The sequence below is a fragment of the Oncorhynchus mykiss genome, chromosome 32, assembly GCF_013265735.2.
Source record: "Oncorhynchus mykiss isolate Arlee chromosome 32, USDA_OmykA_1.1, whole genome shotgun sequence".
NCBI classification, from domain to species: Eukaryota; Metazoa; Chordata; class Actinopteri; order Salmoniformes; family Salmonidae; genus Oncorhynchus; species Oncorhynchus mykiss.
Genome location: NC_050572.1, coordinates 23,938,466 through 23,958,249, shown reverse-complemented (window position 1 = coordinate 23,958,249; position 19,784 = coordinate 23,938,466). Strand labels below are relative to the sequence as shown.

The window sequence follows — 19,784 nt, the reverse complement described above, 5'->3', positions numbered from 1 at the left end:
GGTATAAGAATAACATTGCAGTTGTCAACAACAGAAACCCAGACGACCTTTGTTTTTCTGAAGATTGCACCACCCATTTCTCTGAGATTTAACTCTGCAACCAATCGCTTGCTCGAGAGCAGTCTATCTTCAGCCAACTTCAATGAATCGATTGGAGGATGCATAGTGTGCCCGATGACCTCGTCCTTCTAGTATTATATTATCCAATCAGAGGTTTACAGTGAGTTATTTTGTCCCGCCCTGGTCTGTCAGCCAGTAGTTTGCCAGAGGAGGGACACTGGAAAGGGATTGCGCATTGGAAGACAGACGACACAGAGACATAGCTAACTAGCATAGCTATGTTGTTATAGCGCTTTTATAAGTGAACTTAGTGATTTAAATAGTTTTGTTCGATATGAAAATGTTTAATTGAGTTTTTCGAGAATGCATATTTGTTGAAACACTTCAACATGGACAAGTAGAAGAAAAAGTGAGAATGTAGTAAAATGTAGTAGCTAAGCTAACTCTGGGCAGCTTATTAATAACTAAACTCAACTGGACTTTTTCAAGAACAAATGTTCCAGCTTTTTTGGGAAAGTTACCAACTTGCTTTATCATGTAACATTGATATATTTGAGTAAACAAACGAAAGTTACTCGCAAGTAACTTGAGGCTTATTCAAGATTTAACTTTGTATATTTGTTTTTGCCAAGTTTGTGAACTGGAAGAGTTGCACTGTGGCAATCAACATAATGTCAACAGCATCATCAGCAACCAACTCAACCCAACAGCAGCAACAGCGGGTCAAGCGAAGCGGTGACAGCGGGGTCTCCCCAACCATCTCTCCGGCCGGCTGCAGCAACGGCAGCACCACCACGATCCGGTTGCAGCCTATTCGTGCCACGGTGCCATACCAGCTCTTGCGTGGAAGTCAGCACAGCCCAACCCGCTCCTGCTCCTCTTCCTTCACAGTCGCGAGCAACACAGAACCGACATCGACGTCCCCTTGCAACAGTCCCTCCAGCCCGACGCAGCTGCTGCTCGCGAACCCGGGTGGAAACGGCTCGGTGGAGGGCAGGCTGGTCGCAAGGCAGAGACGCTCGCCGCCGGACAGCAAGAACTCACCTGAGCGGTGTCCGATCTCGCCTGTTTTCAAAGGTGCAGTAGTGCCGTTTGTCCACCATTTATTGCATCCAAAGCTAGACAGGCTAGCTGTTGCTATAGCTAGCAAGCTAATTGGGTCAGATCGGGGTCTCTGCTAGACGCATCAGCATCACTAGCACGCAAACACTTATTGTTTTGCCCAACATTTGTGTGTTTATAGGCCAATCCAGATATAGCAAATAACAAACCTAGCTAACCCTGAAAATGCTGAAATATATTGCGTATGTCATATGAATTATTATGGACCCAGTATCCAAATGTTGTCATGTTCAAATAATGAATTGGCATCTAGGCGATGCTTTGAAACCAGATATGTACTATGTTGTTTGATTTGCAAACTACTGCTTTGGGCTTTCGATTTCTGTATCCGTGGCTATTATGGTGACGATGCAGTTACTGTACCTCCAGGCCAGCGCGCGGCAGTTGGATAAACACGACTTGTTCGTCGTATTAAAATAAATGAATAACTGCAACCACATCGGCGGACATGTTAAAAGTATTCAATCAATATCATTCATTATTAGAGTGACATGGAAATGTATTTAGGTATTTTCTCTGAAATGGACGCTTGTTTACCAGCGCGAAGGAATGGAAATAATTACGTCGTTGACTGGAGAAGGTCGCGCGCTTATGGCAACACTGGGGCCTAGCAGGAGCGAGCGCATCTCGAGACGTAAACACGATAATTCTATTGCAAATATGAGTGCTGCTCTTGCTCGTTGCAAATAAGTTTATCTAAAGCTGTAGTGTTATTTGCCACCTTAGAGTCAATTGCACTCTCCTGTATTTGACAGGTAGGTAAATACATCCATCTAAGAGGTGAAATGTGATTAGGGAGTGCTATTCTTTCCCAGAACTTATGATGGTATGGATTCTTGAAGAGGTAGAGACTGTATTCCAATCCATTTCTTTATATACCAGGTCCACAATATGCTCTCTCTGTGCCCCCTCTCTCAAAATAGGAGACTTCAGTAGCCTAGGTGTGCAATGCGGATTCTGCAGGTTTAGTAGGACTGTCTGCTGGTAGTAGTACTGATTGAACAGCGGGATACCACTGCCCAGACCCCTAGAAAGCCTTGACCTCTCTCCATGTCAAGCTATATATTATGGATGCAATATGGTGAGGTGATCACCACAGAGTTTCTGTACTTTTTAGGTCGGGGGCATTGGACAGGGGGCACCACGACTGGGTTTGAATGGAAAAGGAGGCCTTAACATGTCTTATCATACAATCTCTTAAAAAGCATATGATATTCAAAGGGCTAGATTTCTCATCTTTAACAGTTTGTCATTTGTACTGTAGTATTTATGAATTTGAGCTCAGGTCAAGCATGTAGGGTCTAGTCTCCAAAGAATGACAAGTGACAACCACATGATAGAAAAAGTAATTTGATACCTTCTGTGTTAGTATGCCATGTGTATGCAGTCATTGTTGATGGCCCTATGTGTTATGCAGTCATTAGAACTCATCTATTAACATTAGAGGTCGACCCATTATGATTTTTCAACGCCAATACCGATTATTGGAGGACCAAAAAAAGCCGATACCGATTAATCTTAATCGTCCGATTTTTAAAAATGTATTTATTTGTAATAATGACAATTACAACAATACTGAATGAACACTTATTTTAACTTAATATAATACATCAATAAAAAAGTATTTAGCCAGGTTAACCCACCGTTCCTAGGCCGTCATTGAAAATAAGAATGTGTTCTTAACTGACTTGCCTAGTTAAATAAAGGTATACATGTATTTTTTTAAACGACAAAATCGGTGCCCAAAAATACCGATTTCCGATTGTAATGAAGACCAGAAATTGGCCCTAATAAATCGTCCATTTCGATTAATCGGTCGACCTCTAATTAACACTATTTCGTTCCTACATTAGCATTAAGGACTCCCTGAAAAACACTGGCCATTGTTACTGAGTGGACTATCCTGGTTAAATAAATGAAATGAGGTAGTGCTTTGGGCCCAGTCTGTGTTGGTTATGCAACATGCACAAGTCTGTGTGTAAGTAGGTGTTTGTTTGATAATGGGTGACAAGCAGGCAAGCTCACACTCTGGTTTGTCACTGCTGAAAGCGTTCCTTGGTTCAGTGTGGCATGTTCTGACATTCCATCTCATTAAAAAAAGGTAATCTTCTGAGAGATGACATCATCGTGCTTAAAGACCAGGAAAACCCCTGGAGAGACACTCCTACAACATTCTCATTCATCTTGACGCAAAGGCCCTTTTAACACATAACCTTTAGCTGAAACTAGCTTATATGAACCAAAAATAACAGGAAGGTGTTTAAAACCATCTGTTTAAAGTTGACTGACACTCAGTCAGTTCTGTGTCGGAGGTAGGCCTATATCCTATCTATGGCTTTCTGCAGAGACAGGCCTAACTCATTGCTACAGGGTTGTTATGTTAAGGCAATGATTTTGTACTGCTTCAACCTAACATACAGTGCCTTGCGAAAGTATTCGGCCCCCTTGAACTTTGCGACCTTTTGCCTCATTTCAGGCTTCAAACATAAAGATTTGTATTCATACAAAGAAAACTGCTGTTCACAAATGCTCTCCATCCAACCTCACTGAGCTCGAGCTGTTTTGCAAGGAGGAATGGGAAAAAATTTCAGTGTCTCGATGTGCAAAACTGATAGACATACCCCAAGCGACTTACAGCTGTAATCGCAGCAAAAGGTGGCGCTACAAAGTATTAACTTAAGGGGGCTGAATAATTTTGCACGCCCAATTTTTCAGTTTTTTATTTGTTAAAAAAGTTTGAAATATCCAATAAATGTCGTTCCACTTCATGATTGTGTCCCACTTGTTGTTGATTCTTCACAAAAAAATACAGTTTTATATCTTTATGTTTGAAGCCTGAAATGAGGCAAAAGGTCGCAAAGTTCAAGGGGGCCGAATACTTTCGCAAGGCACTGTATGTATATGTATATACTGTACTCAATACCATCTACTGCATCTTGCCTATGCCGTTCTGTACCATCACTCATTCATATATCTTTATGTACATATTCTTTATCCCTTTACACGTGTGTATAAGGTAGTAGTTTTGGAATTGTTAGGTTAGATTACTCGTTGGTTACTACTGCATTGTCGGAACTAGAAGCACAAGCATTTCGCTACACTCGCATTAACATCTGCTAACCATGTGTATTTGACAAAAACATTTGATTTGATGTGCGGCTATGATCGGAGGTTTTGAGGGAAGAGGTTGACATGTTTTTCAAAGACATTAGCACAGCAGTGTTTTGCCCTCAAGTGTACTAGGTGGGCTTAGTGAGGCTGGCCCCCTTAACCTGCCCCTGCGCTGACTGACAGGTCCTGTACGCCTTAGTGGGATCAGATCCCACTGAGAAAGGCACAGGACAGGGTCACCTGGGGAAAATCCACTGGATTACAGGTAAATACTAGTGCATTCTGAGGGTACTTCTAGTAAGGCCTTGGCTGTGTTCTGACACACTATGTCAAGCAGCAGTTAGCTGTTTCAGGGAAGCAGAGGTCAGAAGAAGTAAGAAGTAACAGGAAGTAAGAAAGAGGAAATAATACGCTAAGCTCTTCTTGAAAGATGTTACTTGTGTTTCTTCTCAGGAAGCTGTCTGGTTGACTGTCTTTAAGTCTTTTTCCGACTAAACACAAAAGCTCTGGGATACTTTAGAATTGTCACATTATAATCTAATTCACATTCAAAATCACAAAATATTGACATGTGCAATATCCATATAGCAAGAAATTCATATCACATGCAATATTTTCAAATGCCACTCAGCCAAGTGCAATGTCCATTTTTATAGTTTATCCCATGTTTCTCTCCTCTTGAGGAACAGTTGCATGCCGTTATGTTAGGTCAAATGCAGTCAACAGACTGTTCCAAACAAAAATGATGCTGCTTTCCACTTTGCTTCTTAATATAAATCATGTTATTTCTATGATTCCAACAGTTCACCCAAAAGTTTTGATCTATATCGCAGGTCAAATCGTTAAGACACTCCTCTTCAAACTTATTGGGCTTCTCATCATTTCATTTGTAGGAGTTGTAACTTGCTCATTTAAATGTTTGCTGTTCTACTACACTCTTAGAAAAAAACAGTGCTATCTAGAACCTTAAAGGGTTCTGCAGCAGTCCCTATAGCAGAACCCTATCAAGAACCCTGGTTGGTTCCTGGTATAACCCTTTTGGTTCCAAGTAGCATCGTTTTTCATTCCAGATAGAACCCTTTCGACAGAGGGTTCTACATGGAACCCAAAATGGTTCTACCTGGAAACAAAATGGATTTTGGAACCCTTTTTCTAAAGGCGTCCGCATGCTTCCCAGCCGAAACAGTTCGAGCATTTATTATGACGGCATTTTGTGACGTTTTGTTGGTTTTTGACTTCAGCAAAGTTTTTTAGGCTGTTCGGGCGCACACACAAAATTCTCAAGGCAAGCCAAAGTCAAGAGCATAAGTCTACACCCCCTCATCAGCAATTGGTCAACAGTAGGGATTCGTCAATGAAGTGCCTGTTGTCATTAAATGAGAGACGACTCGTCCTCATGCAAATTATTTTCACTAGGGATATACTGCACCAAACATCCTAGTCAGATGCAAAACTGCGGGACAAACTTTTGTTCGGCAAAAAACGTCAAAATGAATGAGATATTTATTGAATTACCTCTGATTATTTTGAGGAAGTGTATCATGGCTATGGAGTCTCAAAATTGACAAACAGTACTATTGGCATATTTTTCTCGTTTTTCAAGCAGTCTTTTAAGGGAGTATGCAAGCTCAGCTAGGTGTCAGCCGAACTGAAGCATGCGGACACCTTAGGAGTGTAGGCCTTCCTCACACCAGCTCTGTGCCTGTAATGGTTAGGTCTAGTCGGCAATACAAGCATTCATATCAACATAAGGGAACGAGAAAAACAGAGATCAGTTTGATTATTTTAGTTTGATTAGTTAGTTTGATTAGTTTGATCTGTTGCAACGAAGCGTAAATCCCTATCACACGAGGGGGAAAACTGTAAGGGAATGGATAAATATGCAAACATTCAAAACAGACATTACAATGTCTTCTTCAAAGCTAGGCGATGTGACACACTGTCACAAGGAAGGTTCAAAAACGGCACCAGTCAGATAACAAAGAATAAACATTCAAGCTGAGCTCTTCAAAGTGCCTTATCAAAATAACATCCAACAGTTAAGGTCAGGTTTCACAAGGTTAAGCCTAACGTGGAGACTTTCATGACGGAAAAAGAGCCAACCTAGCCTGGTTAAACCAGACGGAAGGCTGCTTTCACGATTAAAACATAATCTGTTTGGATGCCAGGCTAGGGCCAATCTGCAGTCAGTTTTAAAAATAATAGTTAAACAAAGCTGGAAAATATAGAATATGATACTATATGGAATAGGCCTACTATAAGTAAGCCTGTTAAATAAAGCCACATGACAGTTACGACAATACAGTACTAGACACGTCATGGCAGTTAGAAAGACACTTCTAAACCTACATACTTTCTCCTCAGGCCATAGGCTAACACCTACTGCTGAACATTGGTGAGGCAAGGACCAACTATGTATCAAATACACCCACAATGACTTAGATTAAGGTGATAGATGGCAATTACCGGGGGAACGAACAGAGAGAAAGGAATGGTGTTGACTGACGGAGAAACTCTCCCACATCACACCAGAACAATGTTTAAGGGAACACAGGCTTACATATGGAAAACCTATCCTAACAGGACAATGTCACAGGTTTAAGCCTAGGTTACATATGGAAAACCTATCCTAACAGGACAATGTCACAGGTTTAAGCCTAGGTTACATATGGAAAACCTATCCTAACAGGACAATGTCACAGGTTTAAGCCTAGGTTACATATGGAAAATCTATCCTAACAGGACAATGTCACAGGTTTAAGCCTAGGTTCCATATGTGACAGAAACAACAACTAAACCATACAATAACCATCAGTCTCAAGTCATTCAATAACCCTAATATGGTTATAGCCCCCATTACAATAGCATATTGACTATAATGTAACCATTACTATAGCATATCTCTCACCAATCTATCATACCAGGGGGAAAATGCACAGGTTTACATTATGTGGCTACTTACAGTGGCTTGCATAAGTATTCACTCCCTTAGACTTTTCCACATTTTACCGTTACAACCTGTAATTTAAATGTTTAATTGTAATTTTTGTCAAAAATCTTCTTAAAATACTCTGTAATGTCAAAGTGGAAGAAATATTTAAACATTTTTTAAAGATGAATGAAAAATAAAACACTAATATAGCCTGGTTACATAAGTATTCACCCCCCTGAGTAAATAGCATATGGAAAAGACACTTTTGGCAGCAATTAAAGCTGTCTTCTTGGGTAAGTTTCATAAGAGATTTGTGAATTCCTCTCCCAGTGTCTGGTGTAAGGCAGACATAAACAGCTTTTCCTCTAGAATTTAGAATGTGCTTAGCTCCATCTTGTTTCTTTGCATCCTGAAAAACTCTCCAGTCTTTGACGCTGTCAAGCATACCCCGAGTGGGCTCCCGAGTGGCGCAGTGGTCTAAGACACTGCATCTCAGTGCAAGAGGCGTCACTGCAGTACCTGGTTTGAATCCAGGCTGCATCACATCCGGCTGTGATTGGGAGTCCCATAGGGCGGCGCACAATTGGCCGAGCGTTGTTCGGGTTTGGCCGGAGTAGGCCGTCATTGTCAATAAGAATTTGTTCTTAATGGACTTGCCTAGTTAAATAAAGAATACCCATACCATGGTGCAGCCACCACCATGCTTGACAATGAGGTGGCAGTTACTCACGGATGTGTTGGGTTTTCCCCAAACAGAAGGCTTTGCATTTAAGCCAAAAAGTGTATTTATTTTCCTTTAACTGCAGTATTACTTTAGTGCCTTGTTGTATGTTTTGGAATATTTGTATTCTTATTTTCACTCTGTTTGAGTCACTACAATGTTATTGATCCATCCTCAGTTCTCTCATCTCAGCCATTAAACTCCAACTGTTTTAAAATCACCAATAGCCTCCTGTTAACATTCCTGAGCAGTTTCATTCCTGTCCTGCAGCTCAGCTCAGAAGGACGACTGTATCTTTGATATGTAAGGGTGGTTTAATACATCATCCACAGCATAATTATTAACTATACCATGCTTAAAGAGATATTCAATGTCTGATTTGTTATTGTTACCCATCTACCAATCACTGCCCTCTTTTATGAGGCTTTTGAAAAGCTCCCTGGTCTTTTGTAGTTGAATCTGTGCTTGAAATTCAATACTTGACTGAGGGACCAGACAGACGTTCTATGTATGGGGGACAGAGGAAGGGTTAGTCATTCAAAAAAATCTATTATTAGTCCTTGTAACTCATTATTTGATTTGTTAAGCTAAATTGTACTCCTCAACTAATGTAGGCTTGCCTAAACAAAGGGGGTGAATACTTACGCAACTATATTTTAGTTATACATTTTGTATTTAACTTAAATAAATGTTAGCATTGGGGTGTCAGTCCAACCAGGCCTCTACATTGAGAGCACCCGTCATCATACCATAAAACAAGAATGAAAGAAAAACACATATTCCCACTTTGGAATGATGCCCTGTGTGCATATGCTTTCCGGAAATTTCAATGATTTTTCAGCCAGGCCAAAAATAGAGATGTAAACAACGGAAGAAATAAGTTGAAATAGCCTAACATTTGGGTCTGGTCGCAGATACAAGCTTCTCTAGCCAAAATGAAAGCCTTTTATGTAGAAGCTATGGGACATTTATTTGACATTGGTGACAGAAAAGTATGTGATGATTCAAAATGATAGTTCTTAAATAAAGGTGATGAAATCACTCTCACTGTGTATCCGTACAGTATTAAACGGTTTACAAAAGGGGGTTAATAGTACAATAACACATGCTACTTAGCAGACGCTGTTATCCAAAGCCACTTACACTAGTTAGTGCATCCATATATTTTGAGTGTGTGTAGGATATGTGATCCATGCGGGAATTGAACCCACAATCCTAGTGTTTCCAGAGGTTGAATGCTCAGCATTCATGCAAGATACGCAATCCCTCTCTATCAGCACGACTAACTCATTCATTCAACCCCTTACTATTTAAAGGCAACATTGACCCATATTGGAGTTTGGAAGAGAGACAGGTTGTGTTCTCAGTTCAAGGTGATGATGTCATGTGTTAATCACTCATAATCCCTCTCTCACTTTAAGTGTGGCTGACAGTTCAGCACAGGGTCGCACAAAGACTGTCACTAGCAGAACAGGCTCTGAGCATGACAGAGCCCTATAGATTTGTCCAAAAGTAGTGCACTATGTGCCATTTTGAACGGCTGTGGCTCTGGTCAAAAGTAGTGCACTAGCTTAATATAGGACGTAGCTCACAGATCTGCAGTATGGATCCTATCATCAGGAAGTAGGTGGTTGTTGTTGTGTTGTGTTCCTTTAATGCCAAGCCTATTACAGGAAGCTGCCAAGTCTTTGTTTTACAGCTTCACGAGAGCGTCGTGAACTGGCTCATTAACTGTTGCGTCACACACTTTTCAGCGTAGTTTACAACCCTCGCTCTCTCTGAAGTTATACCTGGACAGAATTCACAAGTCCCTTGTAGGTAATGACTTCAGGTGTCAAAAGGAACATAGACTAGATTATATAATGCCTACGTCAACATATTCACTGTCCCATTTGTTCATAACTTGACACGAGGGGCAATTTTCTCAGGCACAGAAACACTTTGAATGCAGAATATCCACTGACTATGCTTTTTAGTCCTGGACCAGAATGAGGCTTAATCTGTGTCCAGGAAACCGGCCATAAAGGGGTGACTACAAGAAATTGCTAGAAAGTTTAACTGCCCCCAACTTACTACCTGAAGATAAAAGGTTTAATGATAAAACGGCTACATTAAAGCTGTTCATGCCAGAGTAATGTATTCTAAATCACTCCCAGCCTGCAGTCCTCTATAAACCTGCTTTACAAGCTATACGTTTAAAGACCTGTAACCATAACATCCCCCTTTTTATACAACAAGGTATTGATTATTCTATACATGGTGGAATATGAGCCCAGATTCAATATGCTATGGAAATGCAAGCAACTCATGTCCCTAACATATATACAGTGCCTTGCGAAAGTATTCGGCCCCCTTGAACTTTGCGACCTTTTGCCACATTTCAGGCTTCAAACATAAAGATATAAAACTGTATTTTTTGTGAAGAATCAACAACAAGTGGGACACAATCATGAAGTGGAACGACATTTATTGGATATTTCAAACTTTTTTAACAAATCAAAAACTGAAAAATTGGGCGTGCAAAATTATTCAGCCCCCTTAAGTTAATACTTTGTAGCGCCACCTTTTGCTGCGATTACAGCTGTAAGTCGCTTGGGGTATGTCTCTATCAGTTTTGCACATCGAGAGACTGACATTTTTTCCCATTCCTCCTTGCAAAACAGCTCGAGCTCAGTGAGGTTGGATGGAGAGCATTTGTGAACAGCAGTTTTCAGTTCTTTCCACAGATTCTCGATTGGATTCAGGTCTGGACTTTGACTTGGCCATTCTAACACCTGGATATGTTTATTTTTGAACCATTCCATTGTAGATTTTGCTTTATGTTTTGGATCATTGTCTTGTTGGAAGACAAATCTCCGTCCCAGTCTCAGGTCTTTTGCAGACTCCATAAGGTTTTCTTCCAGAATGGTCCTGTATCTGGCTCCATCCATCTTCCCATCAATTTTAACCATCTTCCCTGTCCCTGCTGAAGAAAATACAGGCCCAAACCATGATGCTGCCACCACCATATTTGACAGTGGGGATGGTGTGTTCAGGGTGATGAGCTGTGTTGCTTTTACGCCAAACATAACGTTTTGCATTGTTGCCAAAAAGTTCAATTTTGGTTTCATCTGACCAGAGCACCTTCTTCCACATGTTTGGTGTGTCTCCCAGGTGGCTTGTGGCAAACTTTAAACGACACTTTATTTTTGGATATCTTTAAGAAATGGCTTTCTTCTTGCCACTCTTCCATAAAGGCCAGATTTGTGCAATATACAACTGATTGTTGTCCTATGGACAGAGTCTCCCAATTCAGCTGTAGATCTCTGCAGTTCATCCAGAGTGATCATGGGCCTCTTGGCTGCATCTCTGATCAGTCTTCTCCTTGTATGAGCTGAAAGTTTAGAGGGACAGCCAGGTCTTGGTAGATTTGCAGTGGTCTGATACTCCTTCCATTTCAATATTATCGCTTGCACAGTGCTCCTTGGGATGTTTAAAGCTTGGGAAATCTTTTTGTATCCAAATCTGGCTTTAAACTTCTTCACAACAGTATCTCGGACCTGCCTGGTGTGTTCCTTGTTCTTCATGATGCTCTCTGCGCTTTTAACGGACCTCTGAGACTATCACAGTGCAGGTGCATTTATACGGAGACTTGATTACACACAGGTGGATTGTATTTATCATCATTAGTCATTTAGGTCAACATTGGATCATTCAGAGATCCTCACTGAACTTCTGGAGAGAGTTTGCTGCACTGAAAGTAAAGGGGCTGAATAATTTTGCACGCCCAATTTTGCGACCTTTTGCCTCATTTCAGGCTTCAAACATAAAGATTTGTATTCATACAAAGAAAACTGCTGTTCACAAATGCTCTCCATCCAACCTCACTGAGCTCGAGCTGTTTTGCAAGGAGGAATGGGAAAAAATTTCAGTGTCTCGATGTGCAAAACTGATAGACATACCCCAAGCGACTTACAGCTGTAATCGCAGCAAAAGGTGGCGCTACAAAGTATTAACTTAAGGGGGCTGAATAATTTTGCACGCCCAATTTTTCAGTTTTTGATTTGTTAAAAAATTTGGAAATATCCAATAAATGTCGTTCCACTTCATGATTGTGTCCCACTTGTTGTTGATTCTTCACAAAAAAATACAGTTTTATATCTTTATGTTTGAAGCCTGAAATGTGGCAAAAGGTCGCAAAGTTCAAGGGGGCCGAATACTTTCGCAAGGCACTGTATGAGATGAGTAATGTAGGGTATGTAAACATTATATTAAGTAGCATTGTTTAAAGTGGCTAGTGATGTATTTTACATTAATTTCCATCAATTCCCGCTATTAAAGTGGCTGGAGTTGAGTCAGTGTGTTGGCAACAGCCACTCAATGTTAGTGGTGGCTGTTTAACAGTCTGATGGCCTTGAGATTGAAAAACAGCTTCTGTCTCTCGGTCCCTGCTTTGATGCACCTGTACTGACCTCGCCTTCTGGATGATAGTGGAGTGAACAGGCAGTGGCTCGGGTGGTTGTTGTCACAGGAAGGCCATAAAGGTCATTAAGGACATCGGGTGGTGTAGGTGTCCTGGAGGACAGGTAGATTGCCCCCGGTGATGCGTTGTGCAGACCTCACTACCCTCTGGAGAGCCTTACGGTTGTGGGCGGAGCAGTTGCCGTACCAGGAGGTGATACAGCCCGACAGGATGCTCTCGATTGTGCATCTGTAGAAGTTTGCGAGTGCTTTTGGTGACAAGCCGAATTTCTTCAACATCCTGAGGTTGAAGCGGAGCTGCTGCGCCTTCTTTACAACGCTGTCTGTGTGGGTGGACCAATTCAGTTTGTCCGTGATGTGTACGCCGAGGAACTTTAAAACTTACTACCCTCTCCACTACTGTCCCATCGATGTGGATAGGTGGGTGCTCCCTCTGCTGTTTCCTGAAGTCCACAATCATCCCCTTTGTTTTGTTGACGTTGAGTGTGAGGTTATTTTCCTGACACCACACCCCGAGGGCCCTCCCCTCCTCCCTGTAGGCCATCTCGTCATTGTTGGTAATCGAGCCTAACACTGTAGTGTCGTCCGCAAACCTGATGATTGAGTTGGATGCGTGCATGGCCACGCAGTCATGGGTGAACAGGGAGTACAGGAGAGGGCTCAGAACGCACCCTTGTGGGGCCCCAGTGTTGAGGATCTGCGGGGTGGAGATGTTGTTACCTTTTGAGGGTACTATGGTGTTAAATGCTGAGCTGTAATCGATGAACAGCATTCTCACATAGGTATTCCTCTTGTCCAGATGGGTTAGGTCAGTGTGCAGTGTGGTTGTGATTGCGTCGTCTGTGGACCTATTTGGGCGGTAAGCAAATTGGAGTGGGTCTAGGGTGTCAGGTAGGGTGGTATGGTCCTTGACTAGTCTCTCAAAGCACTTCATGATGACGGAAATGAGTGCGACGGGGAGGTAGTCGTTTAGCTTAGCTTTCTTGGGAACAGGGACAATGGTGGCCTTCTTGAAGCATGTGGGAACAGCAGACTGAGATAGGGATTGATTGAATATGTCCGTAAACACACCAGCCAGCTGGTCTGCGCATGCTCTGAGGACACGGCTGGGGATGCCGTCTGGGCCTGCAGCCTTGCGAGGGTTAATACGTTTAAATGTTTTACTCATGTCTGCTGCAGTGAAGGAGAGTCCGCAGGTTTTGGTTGTGGGCCGTGTCAGTGGCACTGTATTGTCCTCAAAGTGGGCAAAAAAGTTATTTTGTCTGTCTGGGAGCAAGACATCCTGGTCCGTGACGGGCTGGTTTTCTTTTTGTAATCCGTGATTGACTGTAGACCCTGCCACATACCTCTTGTGTCCGAGCCGTTGAATTGCGACGCTACTGTGTCTCTATATTGACGCTTAGCTTGTCAGCAATCGATATGCTGATACAATTTAGGGAGTCTTGTTTTCAGATTAGCCTTGTTAAAATCCCCAGCTATAATGAATGCAGCCTCAGGATATGTGGTTTCCAGTTTGCATAGAGTCAAATAAAGTTTGTTCAAGGCCATTGATGTGTCTGCTTGGGGGGTAATATATACGGCTGTGATTATAATCGAAGAGAATTCCCTTGGTAGATAATGCGGTCAACATTTGATTGTGAGGAATTCTAAATCAGGTGAACAGAAGGACTTGAGTTCCTGTATGTTGTGATGATCACACCACGTCTCGTTAATCATAAGGCATACCCCCCTGCCCCTCTTCTTACCAGAAAGATGTTTGTTTATGTCTTCGCGATGCGTGAAGAAACCAGCTGGTTGTACCGACTCCGTTAGTGTCTCTTGAGTGAGCCATGTTTCCGTGAAGCAAAGAACGCTACAGTCTCTGATGTCTCTCTGGAATGCTACCCTTGCTCGATTTCATCAACCTTGTTGTCAAGAGACTGGACATTGGCGAGAAGTATGCTAGGGAGTGGTGCGCGATGTGCCCGTCTCCGGAGCCTGACCAGAAGACCGCTTCGTTTGCCTCTTTTACGACGTCGTTGTTTTGGGTTGCCGGCTGGGATCCGATCCGTTGTCCTGGGTGGAAGGCAGAACACAGGATCCGCTTCGCCAAAGTCATATTCCTGGTCGTAATGATGGTGAGTTGACGTTGCTCTTATATTCAGTAGTTCCTCCCGACTGTATGTAATGAAACCTAAGATTACCTGGGGTACCAATGTAAGAAATAAAATGTAAAAAATACTGAATAGTTTCCTAGGAACGCGAAGCGAGGCGGCCATCTCTGTCGGCGCCGGAAGTTTTTTTTTGCAACACAACAAAATACCAACATTTACTCAATACTTCCTAGTTATGAGATACTTCAGCGTAGGTCAAGTCCTCCATAAATCAGAGGTGTTATTGTGCACTTCACCAGTCTGTTTCATGTCATACTGGAATGTTGTTTTTAGTCAACTTTGCTGAAGGCCTATATATACGCTAGCTAGCGTCGTGTGAGTTGAAAGCTTTTGTTTTTGAATATTCTAGTCCCTTACAAGGCCACAGGGTTAGGATGGTGTAAATATTGTTGTTTCTATCACACATACACAGACACACCAACCAGAGAGTGTTGCTAGAACAAACACACAGCCCTTGACCCAGATCCTCAGGTTCCAGGGAGCCTGGAAAGAGCCTTGGGGGTGTGTGTGAGGTATTTTTATCAGGTGTAGGGTTGCCTCATCATGAAGGCTTGGCCGTGAGGAAGGATGGGCTGGGCTGCTCCAAGGGTAACCAAGTCAACCTGCAGTCTCTGACCACAACACTGTGACATTGTTGTTTCAGTCTGCATCCTCACATATTGCCTCTAAAAAATATATTGTGGGGATTCTAAAAAGTGCTTCTGACTGTACAGAATGTGGTGGATTGGCATAGTAATCTGATCCGTTTTTAAATAGATTATAAGCGCAAAAGTAATGGACTGGGTCAGACAGCAGACCTGACAGCTTGCTGCCAGCTCTTACCAAACTTTTAGAAAAAATTGTGTTTGACCAAATACAATGCTATTTCTCTGTAAACAAATTAACAACAGACTTTCAGCATGCTTACAGAGAAGTGCACTCACCATGTACTGCACTGACACAAATGACTGATGATTGGTTGAAATAAATTAATTATAAGAAGAATGTGGGAGCTGTATTGTTAGATTTCTGTGCAGCCTTTGAAATTATTGACCATAACCTGTTGTTGAGAAAACGTACAGTACCAGTCAGACGTTTGTACACACCTACTCATCCAGGGTTTATTTTGTACTATTTTCTACATTATAGAATAATTGTGAAGACATCAAAACTATGAAATAACACACATGGAATCGTATAGTAACCAAAAAAGTGTTAAACAAATCCAAATATATTTTATATTTGAGAATCTTCATGACAGCTTTGCACACTTAGCATTCTCTCAACCAGCGTCATGAGGTAGTCACCTGGAATGCGTTTCAATTAACAGGTGTGCCTTGTTAAAAGTTCATTTGTGGAATTTCTTTCCTTAATGAGCCAATCAGTTGTGTTGTGACATGGTAGGGGTGGTATACAGAAGACGGTCCTATTTGGTAAAAGAACAAGTCCATATTATGGCAAGAACAACTCAAATAAGCAAAGAGAAACGACAGTCCATCATTACTTTAAGATATGAAGGTTGGTCAATCCAGATAATGTCAAGAACTTTGAAAGTTTCTTTAAGTGCAGTCGCAAAAACCATCAAGCGCTATGATGAGACTGGCTCTCATGAGGACCACCACAGGAAAGGAAGACCCAGAGTTACCTCTGCTGCAGAGAATACGTTCATTAGAGTTGACTGCATCTCAGATTGCAGCCCAAATAAATGCTTCACAGAGTTCAAGTAACAGACTGAACATCAACTGTTCAGAGGAGACTGTGTGAATCAGGCCTTCATGGTCGAATTGCTGCAAAGAAACCACTATTAAAGCACACTTTCCTAGTTAAATAAAGGTGAAAAAAATTCAAAATAAGAAGACACTTGCTTGGGCCAAGAAACATGAGCAATGGACATTAGACCGGTGGAAATCTGTCCTTTGGTCTGATGAGCCCAAATTTGTGACTTTTGGTTCGAACCGCTGTGTCTTTGTAAGATGCAGAGTAGGTGAACGGAGGATCTCCGCATGTGTGGTTCCCACCATGAAGCATGGAAGAGGAGGTGTGATGGTTTTGGGAGGCTTTGTTGGTGACACTGTCCGTGATTTATATAGCATTCAAGGCACACTTAACTAGCATGGCTACCACAGCATTCTGCAGCGATAAGCCATCCCATCTGGTTTGCGCTTAGTGGGACTGTCATTTGTTTTTAAACAGGACAATGACCCAACACACCTCCAGTCTGTGTAAGGGCTATTTGACCAATAAGGAGACTGAAGGAGTGCTGCATTAGATGACCTGGCCTCCAAAATCACCCGACCTCATCCCAATTGAGATGGTTTGGGATGAGTTGGACCACAGAGTGAAGAAATAGCAGCCAACAAGTGCTCAGCATATGTGGGAACTCCTTCAAGAATGTTGGAAAATAATTCCAGGTGAAGCTGGTTGAGAGAGTGCCAAGATTGTGCAAAGCTGCCATCAAGGTAAAGGGTGGCTAATTTGAAGAACCTCAAAACCCTTGCATGAGTAGGTGTGTCCAAACTTTTGACTGGTACTGTATGTGTTATGGCTTTTCAACCTCTGACATATCGTGGATTCAGAGCTATCTATCTAATAGAACTCAGATTGTTTTCTTTAATGGACGCTTCTCTAATGTCAAACATGTTAAGTGTGGTATACCGCAGGGCAGCTTTCAAAGCTTTCTACTCTTTTCTATTTTTACCAATGACCTGCCACTGGTATTAAACAAAGCATGTGTGTCCATGTATGCTGATGATTCATCCATATACGCATTTCGAACCACCACTAATTAAGTCACTGAAACCCTTAACAAAGAGTTGCAGTCAGTTTTGAAATGCTTGGCCAGTAATAAACTGGTCCTGAACATCTCTAAAACTAAGAGCATTATATTTGGTACAAATAATTCCTGAACTTCTAGATCTCAGTTGAATCTGGTAATGAATAGTGTGGCTGTTGAAAAAGTTGAGGAGACTAAATTACTTGGTGTTTCCTTAGATTGTAAACTGTCATTGTCATAAAATATAGATTCATTGGTTGTAGAAATGGTGAGAGTTCTGTCTGTTATAAAGAGATGCTCTGCTATTTTGACACCACACTCCACAATGCAAGTCCTACAGGCTCTAGTTTTATCATATGTTGATTATTGTTCAGTCATATGGTCAAGTACTGCAGCTGGCCCAGAACAGAGTGACATGTCTTGCTCTTCATTGTAATCAGAGGGCTAATATCAATACTATTCATGCCAGTCTCTCTTGGCTAAGAGTTGAGGAAGACTGACCACATCACTTCTTGTTTTTGTAAGAAACATGAATATGTTGGAAATTCCAAATTGTTTACATAGTGAACTTGCACACAGCACTGACACACACACTTACCCCATTGGACATTCTACCAGGGTTCTTTTCACACTCCCCAGGGCCAGAACAAATTCAAGGAAACATACAGTATTATACAGGGAAGTCCCTTCCATCTCATGTAGCGCATGTGAAACCTGGTTAAAACAACACCTCTCCCCCATGTGACCTACTTGTTGTGTGTATGTACTGACATGTATGTGGAACTGATAGATGCACACTACATGTTAATGTTTTTAAGTGTACATTATATATAAGTATTTGGACACCCAAATAAGTGGATTCAGCTATTTCAGCCACACCCGTTGCTGACAGGTGTATCAAATTGAGCACACAGCCAGCCATTCAATCTCCATAGACAAACCTTTGCAGTGGAATTGCCTTACTGAAGAGCTCAGTGACTTTCAACGTGGCACCGTCATAGGATGCCACCTTTCCAACACGTCAGTTTGTCAAATCTCTGCCCTGCTAGATCTGCCCTGGTCAATTGTAAGGGTTGTTGGTGTGAATTGGAAAAGTCTAGGAGCAACAACGGCTCAGCCGTGAAGTGGTAAGCCACACAAGCTCACAGAACAGGACCGAGTGCTGAACGCAGCACATAAAAATCGTCTGTCCTCGGTTGCAACACTCACGAGTTCCAAACTGCCTCTGGAAGCTACAAGAACTGTTCGTCGGGAGCTTCATGAAATGGGTTACCATGACCAAGCTGCCGCACACAAGCCTAAGATCACCATGCGCAACGCCAAGCGTTGGTTGGAGTGGTGTAAAGCTCTCGGCCATTGGACTCTGAAACAGTGGAAACTGAAATTCTCTGAAATGATGAATAACGCTTCACCATCTGGCAGTTCGACGGACGCATCTGGGTTTGGTGGATGCCGGGAGAACGCTACCTGCCCCAATGCATAGGGCCAACTGTAAAGTCTGATGAATAATGGTCTGGGGCTGTTTTTCATGGTTCAGTATAGCCCCTTGTTCCAGTGAAGGGAAATCTTAACGCTACAGCATCCAATTCCATTTTAGAAGATTCTGTGCATCCAACTTTATGGTAACAGTTTGGTGAAGGCACTTTTCTGTTTCAGCATGACAAAGCCCTCGTGCATAATGCGAGGTTCATACAGGTTTGTTAAGACCGGCGTGGAAGAACTTGACTGACTTGCACAGAGCCCAGATCTCAACAGGGTCTCTAACACCTTTGGGATAAATTGGAACGCTGACTGTGAGCCAGGCCTAATCGCCCAACATCAGTGCCCGACCTCAGTAATGCTTCCATTCAGCCACAAGAGCAAGTCCCCATAGCAATGGGGACTTCCCAGAAGAGTGGAGGCTGTTATAACAGTAAAGGGGAGACCGACTCCATAATAATGCTCATGATTTTGGGATGAGATGTTCGACGAGTAGGTGTCCACATACTTTTAATCATGTAGTGTATATCAATTGTAAAGTGTCTTGTCTGTCATGTTTTTTTATTTTCTTTTTTTACCCCTTTTTTCTCCCCAATTTCGTGGTACCCAATTGGTAGTAGTTACAGTCTCGGGAGAGGTGAAGGTCAAGAGCCATGCATCCTCCGAAACCCAACCAAGCCGCACTGCTTCTTGACACAATGCACATCCAACCCGGAAGCCAGCCGCACCAATGTGTCAGAGGAAACACCGTACACCTGGTCAGCGTGCACTGCGCCCGTCCCGCCACAGGAGTCGCTAGTGTGCGATGAGACAAGGATATCCCTGCTGGCCAAACCCTCCTTAATCCAGACGACACTGGGCCAATTGTGCGCCGCCCCATGGGCCTCCCGGTTGCAGCCAGCTGCGACAGCCTGGGCTCAAACCCAGAATCTCTGGTGGCACAGCTAGCACTGCGATGCAGTGCCTTAGACCACTGCACCACCTGGGAGGCCA

At 42.5% G+C, this 19,784-nt stretch overlaps 1 protein-coding gene across 3 annotated transcripts in view; it reads left to right on the top strand.

Annotated features, from left to right (window-relative positions):
- The first annotated feature begins 259 nt into the window (after positions 1-259).
- The window catches only part of LOC110488132 (glucocorticoid-induced transcript 1 protein), a 35,262-nt gene continuing 15,737 nt past the window's right edge, over positions 260-19,784 (top strand). For 2 of the 3 annotated variants that reach the window (XM_021560167.2, XM_021560165.2), the window contains exon 1: positions 260-1,137. In XM_021560167.2, coding sequence (XP_021415842.1) covers positions 732-1,137 — 406 coding nt within the window. In that variant the 5' untranslated portion in view covers positions 260-731. The remainder of the gene's footprint in view (positions 1,138-19,784) is intronic. The other variant, XM_036970688.1, reaches the window with a different exon arrangement.